This window comes from Carassius auratus, chromosome 3, assembly GCF_003368295.1.
Source record: "Carassius auratus strain Wakin chromosome 3, ASM336829v1, whole genome shotgun sequence".
NCBI classification, from domain to species: domain Eukaryota; kingdom Metazoa; phylum Chordata; class Actinopteri; order Cypriniformes; family Cyprinidae; genus Carassius; species Carassius auratus.
The window spans coordinates 13,480,527-13,496,747 of NC_039245.1; the positions used below are offsets into that span (position 1 = coordinate 13,480,527).

The 16,221-nt window shown below is 44.0% G+C and overlaps 1 protein-coding gene across 1 annotated transcript; it reads left to right on the forward strand.

The window, feature by feature from the left end:
• Window positions 1-4,927: 4,927 nt before the first annotated feature.
• On the forward strand, window positions 4,928-15,926 carry LOC113048744 (alpha-2-macroglobulin-like protein 1). Its single transcript, XM_026210573.1, has 34 exons — window positions 4,928-5,082; window positions 5,250-5,433; window positions 5,496-5,652; window positions 5,770-5,822; window positions 5,896-5,916; window positions 6,043-6,208; window positions 6,289-6,373; window positions 6,442-6,556; window positions 6,662-6,782; window positions 6,857-6,966; window positions 7,031-7,210; window positions 7,817-8,041; window positions 8,123-8,332; window positions 8,409-8,558; window positions 9,306-9,431; window positions 9,509-9,608; window positions 10,785-10,908; window positions 11,357-11,582; window positions 11,991-12,114; window positions 12,183-12,304; window positions 12,401-12,452; window positions 13,080-13,163; window positions 13,232-13,408; window positions 13,505-13,580; window positions 13,654-13,810; window positions 13,889-13,963; window positions 14,134-14,296; window positions 14,365-14,549; window positions 14,632-14,850; window positions 14,926-15,047; window positions 15,315-15,396; window positions 15,481-15,564; window positions 15,644-15,749; window positions 15,835-15,926. Exons 1-34 carry the CDS (start codon window positions 5,006-5,008, stop codon window positions 15,873-15,875), a joined length of 4,299 nt encoding a protein of 1,432 aa, XP_026066358.1. The 5' UTR covers window positions 4,928-5,005; the 3' UTR covers window positions 15,876-15,926.
• The last annotated feature ends 295 nt before the right edge of the window (window positions 15,927-16,221 follow it).

Consider the following 16,221-nt stretch of genomic DNA (forward strand, 5'->3'; position numbering starts at 1 on the left):
AAGAATGTGTGCCACCTGATCATTGTACCAAATGCAACACTGCACTCCACTGGGTCTGCCGCAACACATTTACGATGCCGAAGAGTGAAACGTGAAGTCGTGAAAGATGATACAAATGCAAACCGACACTATTATTATATATTTAGCCCCACCCACCGAAGCTTCGAATATTCGATATTGATTGCTACCTAAGCTTCGAAGCTCAAAAAATGGCATTCGAAACAGCCCTATAACATTTGTCTTCATATTTCGAACATTCTTTTTTTCTATATGTACATTAAGTGGCAATGTATTTGTAACTGTAATGCAGCAGTAAACCACACACTTGTTTACAGGTTCAACCTTGCAGGTTTCACGATCCGTCTCCCACACCTAGTTCTAGGTGTAGACACCACATCAGGAATGTCCTGCTCCTCTGATTCCTGAGTGACAGGGTGCGACTCAGTGATTGTGTCCGAGGACTGATCTTGTGTATCATTTTTATCATCCTTAGCTGACGCTTGCATAGGTACCAGATGGTAACGATTACGTCTCACAGTCCCATGTTGCGTATTCACAAGGTAAGACCATGGAGCCAAGTGACTGGCCACAATCGTTCCTGATTCTTTAGCATCAGACACCCAGACTTCTTCCCCCGGCTGTAGTGTGCTGAGTTTTCTAGCTCTATGATGTTTATTGAAGCGCTCTGCATCTGCACTCTTTCTTTCCTTCTCCTTTCTGAAAATTGCATCAGTATCAGGAAGTGCTGGATCTAGCAATGATGAGAGTGTGGGCACAGTTGTTCGCAGCCTTCTTCCCATAAGAAGCTGTGCTGGGCTGTACCCATTCTGCAAGGGAGTAGCACGATACGCTAGGAGAGCAAGGTAAGGGTCATCAGCTTTCTTGAAAAGAGCTTTTATTGTCTTGACTGCACGTTCAGCCTCTCCATTGCTCTGGGGGAACTTTGGGCTGCTAGTAACGTGGACAAATCCATAAGAAGCAGCAAAGGATGCAAATGAGTGCCCAGAGAATTGTGGCCCATTGTCTGTAATTAGTGTCTCTGGAACTCCATGCCGTGCGAATATGGATTTCATGTGGACAATGACGTCAGTAGACCTACTGGGTGATAACTGAGCAATCTCCACATACCTGGAATAGTAATCCACCACTAGCAGGTACGTCTTAGTTCCCAGCATGAATAAATCAGCTCCTAACCTTTGCCAGGGTCTGTCTGGAAACTGAGTGGGCATGAGTGGTTCTTTTGGGTTTAGTCTCTCCTTGAGGCATGTCCTGCAGTTGAGCACCAATTCCTTCAGCTGATTACTTAACCCTGGCCACCATACTGATTGTCTTGCCCGCTCTCTGCATTTTACAAGTCCTAAATGCCCCTCATGCAACTTGCTAAGGAAATCATTTCTCATAGCGGCTGGAATGACCAACCTCGTGCCTCTCAGCAACAGGTCGTCCTGCACAGTTAAGAGAGCCCGTTCTGCCCAGTAACGCTTCAGTATTGGATCTCTCCGGCTATGCTCTGTCCACCCTTCAACACACAGTTTCATCACACTGGAGCATACCTTGTCATTCTTTAAGTCTTCTCTCAGCTGTCCCAGATAGGTTGTGCTTGCTGGCAAATTCCCCATGACAGCGTCAACATAAATGTTAGTGTCCTCCCAAAACTCTCTCTCTTCATGAAGCTCACACTGCTTTACCGGAGCACGTGACAGAGTGTCAGCTACCCACAAATCCTTTCCTGGCACGTGAACAATGGAGTAGGAGTAATGCATCAGTCGCATTTTGAACCTCTGGATACGAGGAGGGAGAGCATCCAGAGCTTGCGATCCTAAGAGACTCAGTAATGGCTTGTGGTCAGTTTCCAATGTGAAATGTTTGCCAATGACAAAGTCTTTGAATCTTTCGCATGCCCATGTGAGCCCCAAGGCTTCTTTCTCCACTTGCGCATATCTCTGCTTCGTCTGAGAAAGAGATCTTGACGCATACGCTATTGGCTTCCAACCTTCTGGCCACCTTTGAAGTAGGACGGCTCCCAGTCCGTAGGACGAAGCATCCGCTGACACTTTACAGTCTCTATTCGCGTCATAGATGGCAAGAACAGGGGGGGATGACAGTACGTCTTTCAGAGCCTGGAACGCATTGGCTTGTTCAATGCCCCAAATCCAACAGTTCTTTTTCGACAGCAGGTCACGGAGAGCTTTGTCTTTATCCGCCAGTCGGGGAATAAACTTCCCAAGCTGATTTACCATCCCCAGGAAGCTCCACAATTGACTCACATTTGAGGGCTCCGTCATGTCCCTGATGGCTGCTGTTTTCATGGGGTCTGGGCTAATGCCATCAGCAGAAATAATGTGCCCTAAAAAGTGTACTGTCCGCTTTGACAACTCACACTTCTCGACATTAAGGGTCATGCCTGCCTTTTGCATTTTCCTCAGTACTGCATGCAAACGGGTGTCATGTTCCTCCCTTGTTCTCCCCCACACCAGAACATCATCAATATGACACACCGTGCCTTCCAGTCCTTCAGTAACCTCTGTAGCCATTCTATTCTGGAAGTGTTCTGGCGCAGATGATATACCGAAGGGAAGCCGTTTGAAGAAGAAACGGCCAAATGGAGTTATGAACGTTGTATAGCGCACAGAATCCTCTGACAATGGTATCTGCCAGAATCCCATATTGGCATCTAACTTGCTGAAGATCTGTGCTCCAGCAAGCATTCCTAATGTCTGTTCAACTGATGGCAGGATGTATTTTTCCCGGCGAACTGACTCATTTAACTTGGAGAGGTCTACACATATCCGAACAGCACCTGACTTCTTTGGGACCACCACCATGCCAGCACACCAGTCTGTTGGTTCCTCCACCCTGCTGATTACCCCCAAAATCTCCATACGGCTCAGCTCTTCTTTAACTTTACTCATTAAAGGTAACGGGATACGTCTTGGGGTTTTAAGAGAGAATGGAGAAGCCCCCGGTTTGAGCCTGATAACATATGGCTGTCGTACTTCCCCCAGACCGCTGCACAATTTTGGATAACTTGTCTTTAATATTTCCATATCAATGTTATCTAATCATGCCACAAGCTCAAGCTTTGCAATAGCCGGTCTGCCCAGAAGTGCAGTGTGCAGATTTCTGATTATGTACACATCTTCCTCAGACTGTTTTTCACCTCTCTTCAACAGCAGACTAGCAACTCCCACAACATCTAAGGGATCTTGCCCTGGACCAAAGTAATGGCCTCGTTGCATCCTTGAGGGTAGGTGGGTCTTTATTAAAAATCTCCTCAAACACCTCTACTGGAATGACAGTGACATCCGCGCCAGTATCAATCTTAAACGGCACACATTTGTGTCTAATGTTTAAGTTTACCATCCATGGTTCGCCAGTACCTGTGATGCTGCCAAGAAATATAGGGTCCCCCTCACACACTTCACGCACAGTTTTTGATGATGTGCACACCCGCTTGTAGTGCCCTTTTTTCCCACAGGAGTGACATTTTACGTCATTTGCTGGACAGTCACGTTTTGCGTGTGCTGGGGAGCTACCACACTTATGGCACTGGTTGCTATTCATCTTACTGGAGTGTACTATATGTGATTTCTGTTTAGGACCATTTCCTTTTTGGGGTCTCCCAACGTTATACTTTCCTTTGTACACTCTGTCGACAGAGCCCGCATCTGCAGTCACAGTGTCTGTCACACTTCTCAGCGCAGCTTGCTGTCGTTTCACCTCCTCACTTTGCCGCGCCATTGCTATTGCTTTTTCCAAGGTCAGCTCATGATCCAGCTGCATACGCTCAGACAGCCGTTTGTCAGCCAACCCCACAACGAGCCGATCCCGAATTAGCTCATCATGTAATGCTAAATAATTGCAATGTTCAGCCAGAGCATACAAAGCTGTCACAAATGAATCAACAGTCTCATTTTCCTCCTGTTTACGCATATTGAAACGTGCCCGTTCGTAAATTACATTTCTTCTCCCAACGAAATGTGCCTCAAAACCTGCTTTTACTGCATCATACTTTGTTTTGTCAGCGTCTGCCAGTGGTAACCCACGGAGAATATCATCCGCCTCATCTCCCATGCAGTAAATGAAAGTATTCACCTGATTTTCATCCGAGTTTTCTTGCAGGTTGCTCGCCAATCGGAACCGTTCAAACCTCCGGATCCATTTTGCCCATTCTTGTGGTTTAGAGAAGTCGAACGGCTCAGGCGGCCGTATGCTGAAAGTAGCGCTCGGTCCCGCTGCTCTCGGTGCAGCGACCGCATTATCTCCGCCATCCATTTCAGCTCGCACGTTCTTCCCACGTCTACGGGCTTCGCGAGCAAAACTCAATCAGGTAACACGTCAAACTACAGCACTTCTGACACCATGTCGCGTCTTTTAAATGAAGACTCTGGATTCAAACTGTATGAACGTGTTCACTTTACTTTCTTTAGGCAACGTTAAACATACATAACTTACTGGCGCTTCCTCGTCGCCTTCCTTGTGACATCATCAACCTCTCGCCAACCTAGAACACCATAGCAACAACACCACAATTAATACTTATTTTAAAACATATATTATACACATAAAACACTTAATATTTAATAGTATTTCATTACTTTGATTGCATTTATATATTATACTTTAAAGAAAGCATTTGCATGTGTTTTACAAAAAGCATTTTTTAACATGTTTTAGCCTGAGTTTTTGTAGCATTTACACAGTTCTGACTAGAAGGCGTCACTAGCGTGTGGTGTTTCGAGCACTTTGAAACAGTGAATCATTTTGCGCAGCAATTGGTTCAGTTGAGTCGAAGCTTTGAAAAAGTTCGTTTCTCCCATCACTAGCTGGAGGTTAATTATTGACATTAACGAGCTCAATGAATTCCTCCAATTAAAAGCGTTTAAATATAAATGTCATCAGACCAGCTGATTGAGAGTCACTAGAGCAGTAGAAGTACTGCAGGGTTTCTGAAAGAGGCACTTGATTTGATTCTAGTCTTGGATTATCATCATTATCCACAGTTATGAATGAGTTTTGTGTTTGGAAAGGGCTCATTTTAGTCCTTTTTCTCTTTGCTGTTGATGGACAGAGATCAGGACCGTGAGTAAATGGGGTTTGAAATGAGAAATAAAATGTCTTTCTGTTTTAATGTGATTTCTCAAAGTTTGTTTTAAGTCTCTATTATGCAGCCTACTTCTCTTATACATTTACATGAATGTGTGCTGATCGGACTTCTGACCTTCTATTGAACGTGTTTGTTTCCACAGATCCTTCTTGGTGATGTTTTCTGCAGTGATAGAGTCTGGCTCTAATGCCAAATTGTGTGCAAGTCTTCTAAAACCCAATGAGAGTCTTGCAATGAACATCTTTCTGGTTGATGACCAGAACCAGACAACACCGCTTGCGCAGCAGAGTTCTTCAACCGCGTTTCACCGTTGTTTTAGTTTCCAGGTCTGTCTCAGTGTGGCATATGCAGTGTTTTTTCTTTCCTGTATTAAAGTGTTTCTCTACAGGCTCCAAAGGTAGATGGAGAATTAGTGCAGAAAGTGAGGGTGGTTCTTCAAGGGAGGTTCTTCAAAATGACTGAAGAGAGGAAAGTCATGTTCAGAAGTTACCTGCCTCTGACCTTCATCCAAACAGACAAACCCATCTACAACCCAGGACAAATGGGTGAGCTACAAATGACCCTTGTATTAATATTAGAAGTGATCAGAACTTGTAGTGTAACAGACTTTGTACACCTTCAAGTGCATTATGTAATCCAAGTGAGCTGTTTCTCTTCTGCAGTGAACTTCAGGGTTCTGACCATGGATGCTAAATTTGTTCCTCTTAATCAAATGGTAAAGCCTGAGCTGCTTCTGGTCTTCCAGGATTTTAAATAGAAGTTGCCTAATGTTATATTTGTCTTTACAGTACAGTCTAGTGGTGGTGGAGGTGAGAACTTGTTCTGGACCAAGTCTTTGGATAGATACAACACTGGTTCACCTTTACATGTTCTTTGTGGTTTTACTGTTCTTTCTTGGGCTTGCATCCTATTCAAAGCTTTTTCCCTCCAAATAGGACCATAATAAGAACCGGATCGGTCAGTGGACAAATGTTTCCTCAACTGGGTGGATATTGCAGCTTTCTCACCAGTTAAACCCTGAGGCTCAGGTTGGGATGTATGCTCTGAGGGCTTTTATTGGTGACCGTATGATCTCTCAGGATTTCGAGGTGAAAAAGTATGGTAAGTTACCACATGATGTGCAGTGGGTAGTCTTGATGACTGACTGGGGTCCTAATTTAAAGCCTTGGCTTCTGGTTTAGTTTTACCCAAGTTTGACGTCACCTTGACCACACCACCGACGCACAGTGTGGGACATGGGGAACTGAAAGTTGAGGCTTGTGCCAAGTAAGTGTGAGCTCTTATATTCTTGACTCTTTGGTTTGTGATCTTGTTCCTTAACCCTTTACTCCCAGATACACGTTTGGGCAACCTGTACCTGGTCAAGCGTTGGTGGAAGTGTGTCGTGAGCCGTTCCCGTTTCCTGTGGTACCTGGTGTGTCTCGTGTGTGTCTTAACAAAACCGCTATGGTATGGCACTGTACAGAGCAGGGTTAGGATTTTTTTTCTCTTTTTTTTTTTTTTTTTCTGCATGTCTACCCCTAAATCTGACCACCTTTTTTGTTCTGCTACCAGATGAACAACACTGGTTGTGCTTCCGTTACCATCAGTACGTTAGAGTTTTTCACCACCAATTTTGAATTGATGCTGCAAGATTCCCTCCTCCTCAACGTGAACGTCACCGAAGAGGGAACTGGTGAGCAACTGGCTGATTTGAACCAGTGACCAGTGTTTTTTTTATTTTTTATTTTTATTCCGGTTTCCTCCCAGGTGTAATGATGTCGAAATCCACAACCATATTAATTACATACGAAATTGGCAAGGTCTCATTTTTGGACCTCCCAGATTTCTTTAACTATGGATCAGTGATCAATGGAAAGGCGAGTAAAGCATCTCTTAGACCGTCCTCATTGGATCCCTTTCCTAACCTTTCCATCCCAACAGATCTCTGCATCTTATTATTATTATGATGGCCTTCTTCCACTTGCAAGGGAGGCAGTTTATCTCCTGGATGGTAACCAAATGCCCAACAAACTGCTGCTGAATCTGACTACGGACCTGAATGGAGTGGCTTCTTTCTCCCTCAACACAGCTGACTTCCCTAAAGCTGATCTGAATCTAGTGGTACTATTTGCCTACCTATTCAGAGGTGGAAGGTGGTGAATTGCGTTTACTCGTGTTACTATTACCCCCCCCCCCCCTTTTTTTTAAAGCAGCATGAAAACGAAGACTTGCGTTTTAGACCCAATATGGTATTTTTCTATTTTGACAAGTAATTGTAATTTGCATCTCCTGAAAGCAATGACTGTGTGGAGTTCCTGAATTAACATTTGAATGATTCGGTTCAATCCTTTTTTATAAATTTTCATTTAAAGTGTGTTGGGGGTGTACCCAGGGGCGCTGCACAAGAACCCGGGGCCCTATGCATAGGCAGTCCTAATGCCCCTCCCCCCTTTAAAAATATATATTCCAGACTTGTCAAGGGCCCTCTCTTCCTTTGGGGCCCTGGTAATCCGTACTGGTTTTACCCAGAGTCCGACGCCCCTGGGTGTAACATGTAACAAAGTAATTTTTACTGCGTAAGTGTGCATAATAATAATAATAATAATAATAATAATAATAATAATAATAATAATTATATATATATTTTTTTTTTAAATGGTACTGGAGTAGACTTTTTCATACTTTCCACCTCTAATTCCACATTGTTCAATTTGTTCTGTTCTTCAGGCAAGTGCAACATCAGAGAATTCTTATGGTCCTAAATTGCCCTACTTCAGAACAGAAACGAGGAATGTGCCGCTTTTCCAAACTGCTACGGACTACCCAACGTTTAGTGAACTGACTATAGGGAAGCTTGAGCAGCCGCTGAAATGTGGTGCCAAGTATCCAGTGACAATCAATTATTCTTTTGTTGGAGAGACTGGTGACTACAGTGCCGACATCGTCTATATGGTGAGTGGATGCTGGTTTTGATGACTGCACTTGTTGGTTCTCTTTTTGGCACCTCTTATGCCCCAGTCTGTCTCTTGTCAGGTCTTGTCCAAAGGAGTGATCGTCCTGCATGGATTTCAGACCGTTCAATTGAGGGCCCTGAATGCACCAAGTGGCACAGTGTCGTTCCAGCTGTCTGTCGGTGTCGATATGGCTCCAGTAGTGCAGATTCTGGCCTTCTGTGTTCTGCCCAGTGAGAATGTGGTTGCTGCTAGTGCAGCTTTTGACACTGAAATGTGTTTCCAAAACCAGGTGTGTGGACCTCTAGCACCTCTACTCTGTGGGTTGTGGCAGCATGTCCTTCAGCTTGAGCTTGTTCTTGTTCCAGGTGTCTCTGCAGTTTTCTCCCCCTACAGCTGTTCCTAGTGAGGGAAGTGTTTTGACTGTGTCTGCTCAAGCAGGATCCCTGTGTGGCCTCAGTGCTGTTGATCAGAGTGTTCGGATCATGGAGCCAGGAAGACGTCTGAATGCTGAAGGGGTATCCATGTGCATTTCATTAGTCTTGTCAGACTTGAACTGACATCCAGGTTAAGTCTCAGAATTTGAGTTATGCAGATGGATAATTGGACCGACCAAAGCTATTGTAGCATACCAAACATTACTTTGCATGCAACATGTCAAACTATTATTTGATGGTCCGAGGTGATTCACTGACTTCTGATTCAATCGCTGGTTTAATTGGATTCGCATCCATTGCTCTCATGCCTATTAGGAAAAATTGTACCTACACCAATTTTCACCAATAGTCCTATTCAGATATGCATCTTTATAATTCATGGACTCACTAGTATCCACACCTAAGGTTGGACTTCCTGAGATTTATTTAGGGTGTTATACTACTTGCAGCCACTGGGTGCCATCAAAACTTTTTTTTTTTTTTTTTTTATTCATTTGTCACATGTTTAAACCTGTCGATTACAAAACCACCAAATATTGTATTGAAACTCAGACCTATGTGACTTAAAAAAAAAAACCTAAGTGCTGCCTGCCTTTTTATTTATTTTTTTTGGCACGTCTGTGAGCGGTATTTCACCAATGTGCAATGGCTGTATCTTTCTGCTTTGTATCCGTTGTCTCAGTTTTAATCACTAAACTTAACAGGCCTTTGGATGAGACTAAAGAGTTTAACACTCCGTAGCTTGCTACATGTCCATCTGGCTTTCCTCTTAAACTGCTCAGTGAGGTGTGTTTGAACTAACACTTCCCTCCCCTTCCATGTTTTTAGGTGTTCAACCTGCTCCCGGTACGATCTCAATCCTATTATCCGTTTCCTGTTGAGGATGAACAGGAGTGCCTGAATGTTCGACCCCGTCGAGCTGTTCCTACAGACCAAGCTTATGAAGCTTTCCAGGTTGGAAGTAGTTCGCAGTCATTTAGTGGCTGAATACTGATTGATTCTTCAAATTTCTTTATGCTTTGCTTTGACAGAGTGTGGGGATGAAGGTTGCAACAAATCTGGCTGTCCAAGAACCTAACTGCCTGACCTACAGAGGCCTGAATTACTATCGCAACTTCCGTGGCTTTTTAGGTTCTTGATCTAGATCACCCCCCCCCCCACCCCCCTTTTTTTTTTTTTTTTTTTTTTTTTTAAATGTATCGTGCTTTCTACAATGGACCCCTTAAAAGTTTGTAAACAGTTTGTCTCTGGGTGGGGCTTAGCTGGAGGCAAAAAGAGGTGTGGACGCAATGTTGACAAGCGTAAGCTAGCACGTTTAAGGAGGGATTTATTAAATCTGGATACAGAAGGAGGTTCGGAACTGTCCGAATCTGTACAGTCACTGACTCTGCGGGACCGTGACAGCTATTTTTGTAAATCAACTCTCGTGGATGGAAGCAGGCTACCTGAAACGTATGGTCATATTTAATACTTTTTGGGTGGCTTGGGGAATTGTCAAGGCTTATTTTCTAATGTAACCTATCACTGGACTAACTATGATTAGCAATGTGTATTTTAAGAGACCATCAAAGGATGGCACACATCTATCGCTGTATTTTTAACTTTTAAACTAGCTAGTGCGCTGAAGGTTGGCGACTTCTCACCTATAAAACAGAAACTTGCTGATTTACTAGATAAAACCAACACACCAGTTCATATGCATGGATTATTTGACCTGATATGAAGTGTGCACTTCAAACACAAGCTTTATGATCCTCTCTGTCCAGTCTGTACGCCGTGTTGCATTCAACCACAATTGTCTTGATTTCTGTGACGGAATGTCTGCCGTGATCCGGTAAAACTTTAGTTTTGAAACTCAAGTGCTTTTCCTTCTATTCTGGCATACAAAAACACAAGACATTTTAAAGTCAAAACCTCAAACTTTTAGTGCACCTGCTATGAGTGTTGCCTTTGTTTTGCCTCCAGCTAGAGCAGTGACTTAGGCGATTTTCAAGGGGTCTATACAAATCACTGCAAAGCAACTTCACAGATTAAGTTGGAAGTTTAATGTAGGTAGTTACTTCTCTATGGCCAACCGATGATCAAGGTTTACACCTCCTTGTAACTGTATGGCTTCTTTAGAACCTCAGCCAAGGTGGTATAAAAGTACCATGTACTGTACACAGTTGACCCCCCCCCCCCCCCCAAACAAAAAGCATGTCTCATTGTTATATGGTGCTTTTCCATTGTACAGTGAGTCTTACTCAAATTTAGTTCTTGCTATATGATGGCATGGTGCACAGTCCTGACTTGTCCATTCATTTATAGGCTTAGACAATCCTCGTGTGGCTTCTGCAATCGAGGTGGCTGGTGGTGATGACGGCTCCCCCTTTGACGTGACGGTCAGGACTTACTTTCCAGAAACCTGGATCTGGCAGCTTGCTCAAGTGGGGTAAGTGAAGAATCTCATTTCAGCAAACTTGAGCCCTGTCCACGAACATGGGCATCTTCAAAACTGCAGCTTTTTCTATTCAGTTTGGTGCTTTTGAAGCACACCTGCAGTATTGGGTCACTGAAACGAAACCCTCTTGAACCACTGCCAAAATGAGTATTCGGAAACGATGCAACTGGAGATTTTTGGCTTGTCACATTGGGGTGCACTGTTAGTTCCTCTTTACATGACAAGTCTGTAATTGGCCATTGTGACTTTATGTTTGGGTTTATATTGCCACTTGTTGGATTGGCATGCTATTGACAGCACTTCAGGGTCTTTGCATTTTCATGTGGACCAGGGTTTTTTTGGGGGGTTGGGTGTATGGTGTGTTAAGATTAACTCTGCTGGGCTGTGGTCCTCCAAGGAACTGCGGTTGACCTCACTGATCTTCTGGTGTGCTCTTCAGAAACACTGGATCCACAAAAGTTAATCTGACTGTTCCTGACACCATCACCACATGGGAGACGGAGGCATTCTGTGTGTCCTCCAAAGGCTTTGGCTTGGCTCCTCCTGTTCAGCTGACGGTCTTCCAACCCTTCTTCCTGGAGCTCTCCCTGCCTTACTCCATCATCCGTGGAGAGTCTTTTGAGCTGAAGGCCACAGTCTTCAACTACCTGTCCAAGTGCATCATGGTCTGGATTCGTATTTATTAGTGTAATGGGTGTTTGAATTCGGTTAGAGATGTGCAAGCTGATAGCATCTCATTGCTCCAGTCTTTCACAGAAAGATGTAGCCTATTGTAATGCTGTTAGAATTAGCAATACCAAATACAGGGCCACCTTCCATGAGTCTCGTATTCCATGAAAACTAAACCATATCATGTGCAAGAATGATTTCAGTTTAATTTCGGTCACCACTATGAACTGCCCACCACTTAATCTGGACAATTCAGTTGACATTCTCCCTGACAGGCCTAAACCAGCCAAGTTGCTAGCGCACAAATGCCATCCCAGAAAACGAAGCTTTTCAAGATCACACCCTAAAAATCCATAGAGGAATCTTGTCTTTACTCAATGTGCACTAATGTAATTCATCGGCAGGTTAAAGTGACGCCAGCTGCTTCCTCGGACTTCAGTCTTCGACCTTTTAATGATCCGTATTCATCCTGTCTCTGTGCCAGTGGGAGAAAGACCTTTAAATGGATTCTCTCCGCATCGGTCCTTGGTCTGTTTTTCATGGTTTGTCTTCTAAATTGAGTATGAGTTGTTGCTCACTTCCCGTCTGTATTATAGGATCCGTAAATGTGACTGTCAGTGCTCAGGCTGATCAATCCCAGGTTCGATGTGGCACTGAAGTTGTTACCGTGCCAACAAGAGGACGCATTGACATTGTTACTGAAAGTCTACTTGTTCTGGTAAGCGTTAACCAGCTTTCTGGAGTTTGATCATGGAGCTCATGCAGTTTTACTGATTTGGTGCACTTCTGCTCTTTTTTTTTTTTTTTTTTATAGCCTGAAGGAGTTGAAAGGATCTTCACCCAGAGTTGGTTATTTTGTCCAAAGGGTTTGTTTGCACTCAGTGACTTTCTAAGTGCATTCTCCTTGTACCAGTAAATTGTAGTGCCTGGTTTTTCACTCTGTCTGCTATGTAGTGTTTTGAGTATAAAAGTGTTCCCACTGTACATGGTTATGGTCTATCAGTGCATTCCAGGAGCATGCAGCACATTGTTCATGGTGAAAAATGAGCATGTACTGACTTATTTCACAACATGATGTAACAGGCTTTTGGGCTAGACTGTAAAATGATGGAAAAGTGCACTTTTAAGAAGGCAACAGATTCACTTGTGGTGGTAGAAACCTTTTCAAGACTCGGGAGATTGTCTGAAATAAGACTTAAATGTGAAGGAGGGCACGAGTTGACCTTGTCAGTGGTGCGTTTATTTTAAAACATTTGGCTTTAACGCAATATGTAGGCTTTAAGTATTTTGCAACTTGGTTTTTAAATCCTAGTCAAATGCATGAAGGCGTTGTTTGAGTTTAAACCAAATGTCTGTGACCTGTTACAGTACTTTGAGGACCTGGCTTCTGGACCGTATATGTAACCCAAATGGGCTGCATGTGCTCTGCAGACAGTGTGTAAAACTGGTGTAACCTAGCGCTCTGCGCTGATCTATTCTGTTTTGGTCCACAGGGAGCGTCCTTTCAGAAGATGTGTCTCTGACGCTTCCAACAAATGTGATCCAGGGATCTGCCAAATGTTCCGTTTCAGTCCTTGGTAAGGCACTGATTATTAACTTTTGGTTTCTGAGGGTTTTTGGGTTTGATTGTTTTTCTTCCTCTTAGGGGACCTAATGGGTCGTGCACTAAATAATCTTGATGGCTTGCTACAGATGCCATCTGGCTGTGGAGAACAAAATATGATAATTCTTGCTCCCAATATCTACATCCTGCAGTACCTGGAAGGCACTGCGCAGCTCACCCCAACCATCCGACAGACTGCCACTGGTTACCTTCAGAGCGGTACAGATGACCAAATCCTACAAGTCCTACTCCTCAGGGTTCATTTGGGATAATGTGAATCCTGACCAGGGTTTTTTTATTTTTTGACTTCAACAGGATACCAAGGACAGCTAAACTACAGGCACAGTGATGGTTCATACAGCACATTTGGCTACGATGCACCCAATACATGGTGCGTTTCATTCCATTCTTTTATTGTGCATTGAATTGGGACTTTTTAATGTGGCTCTTTTTTCCATGGCCAGGTTGACCACCTTCGTCATGAGGTCTTTTGGCCTAGCAAGGCGTTTCATCTTCATTGATCCCAGTGTCCTCAAGAGCGCACAGGATTGGTTGATCAGCAAGCAGGGTTCAGATGGTTGTTTCATGCAAGAGGGAACTCTGTACCACATTGACATGAAGGTGCATGTTTCTTTAAATGTGTTGTAACTGATCTGAAGTCTACGTCTGACCTAAAGTGTCATGCTGCTCCGTTTTTAGGGTGGTGTTGGTGATAATGTGACCATGACGGGCTACGTTGTTGCATCACTCCTTGAAATGGGCATCCTTGTCACGGTAAAACATTCCTGCCAGTAGTTTATAAAAGCTCCTTGATGACCTTCCAGATGTGTAGTCCAGTAATTCCTGGAGTCCCCTCAACATTGCTTGTTTTCCATGTATTAAATGGCCTCCAGAAACTTTGTTTGGAACCACTGGTGTAGTGACCCTTTCTGCTTTGCTTTCAGGATCCGGTCATCACCAATGCTCGGTCTTGCTTGAGGCCTATCGTTGGGAACCTGGGAAACACTTACATGACGGCTCTGCTTGCCTACACCTTCAGTCTGGCTGGAGAGACCAGCACTCGAGCACGGCTTTTAACTGCCTTGAAGAACGTTGCCATTTCTGAAGGTGAGGTTCACTAGTCTCTTGATGTTCAGGTTCTTTGGCATCAACTTTCTGTCCTCTCTCGTCCTAAGGCAACAAGCTCCACTGGTCTCAGACGTCATCTGGTGACACTCTGGCGGTGGAGATCAGCTCGTATGTGCTGCTAGCGGTTCTCTCTGTACAGCCTCTCACGACCACTGATCTGAGCTATGCTAACCGCATTGTCAACTGGCTTGTGGCCCAGCAGAACCCTTATGGAGGCTTTTCCTCCACCCAGGTGAGACCGCACACCAAACAAGCACAAATGATATCGGAGGCTTTTTTTTTTTTTTTTTTTTAAATCTCCTGTTTATTTTTAGGACACTGTGGTGGCTCTTCATGCTCTGTCTCTGTTCGCCACTAAAGTGTTCAGCCTGGAGGGCTCCAGCACTGTTACTTTACAGTCCTCTGTGGCAGGAGAGGTGTATAACTTTGATGTGAATCGGGACAACAGGCTGCTGTATCAGGAGAAGCGGCTGAAGAATGTTCCTGGCAGATATAGTGTTCAAGCGAAGGGCTCCACATGCGTGTCTGTGCAGGTTCGTAAACTTCATCTGCTTCTATGCTTGTCCCAGTTCTTGTCACGTGTGGGTTTATTTTATGTACTACACCAGGTTGCGTGTTTCTACAACATCCCGACACCCATTAAAGTTTCCAGTACACTTGGTGTTGAAGTGAAGGTGGCAAGAGACTGCAGAGTGCGTGGAGCTGATCTCATGCTGAACATCACTGTGACGTAAGAACCACTTTGATTCATGTTTGACCCTTAACTCTTTACACAGCTGAGCCAAGACTTCTCTGTGCTTACTCAATTCTGTAACCGTGTCACACAAAAGCCAGTCTGAATGTAGTTCTCTCCCACCTCTGCCCCCAATATTAATGCATATGATTTGTGCGTGGGGGTTTTTTTTTTTTTTTTTTTTTTTTAAATCCCACCTCTGAGCAGCATGAAGCCATTTTTCTTTGTGGTTGCACCCAATTGCTAAGTTAACTTTTCTCTTAGGTACAATGGCGCAAAACCAACTACGAACATGGTTATCGTGGACGTTAAACTCCTGTCAGGTTTCACAGCAGATACGTCACTGGTTCGTATGTTTTAAGATGACTTGTATGTAAAGTCCCAAGATGCTTGAAGCTGCTTCCGATATTAAACCATTTTCCCTTCTCAGCTTGGATCTCCACCAGATTCATTTGCTCCACTAGTGCAGCGGGTTGATGCTGGAGATGACCATGTGCTGGTGTATCTGAAAGGGGTGAGATGTGCACAGAGTAGGTTCTCTATCTTCCCCTTCATGTGTGCTTATGTGCTTCTCCATCCCTCCTGTCTCGCAGGTTGCTAAGGGTGTCCCCATGACCTACAGGCTACAACTGAAACAGGGTCTTGCAGTGCAGGATCTCAAGCCGGCAGTAGTTGAGGTGTATGACTACTATCAGCCAAGTATGTGTTTTTGCTAACTCGTGCTGCTTGCTGAATTCCCTGTTGAACAGGTCAAGCTAACTTCCTGTTCCTCTTCTACTTTCAGATGACTCATCGGAGACAAAGTATATGCCTCCCTGTCCATGATTGTGCTTCATTTCTGGCTATAAGACGCATGAATAAACTCCTAACTAGTCATTGTTTGCCTCTTTCACTGGAACTTGCACAGTTCATGAGATCCTTTTTCTTTTAAGACCACTGTATCTGGTCAGTGGCTGGTTATTTTTGAAGATGTGTCTGATAGATCAGCTGTTTCAGTGTACATATGAGGTGGCAATTTCTCACTGCAGCGGTGAACCGAACCCACACACACACAATCCTGACAGTGGAAGACAATGTGTGCAGCATTAATTTGAATATTACTCAAACATTAAATCAAGTGTGCAAAATAAATTTGGTCCAATAAATTTCTATAGTCTGATTCAGTAAATCC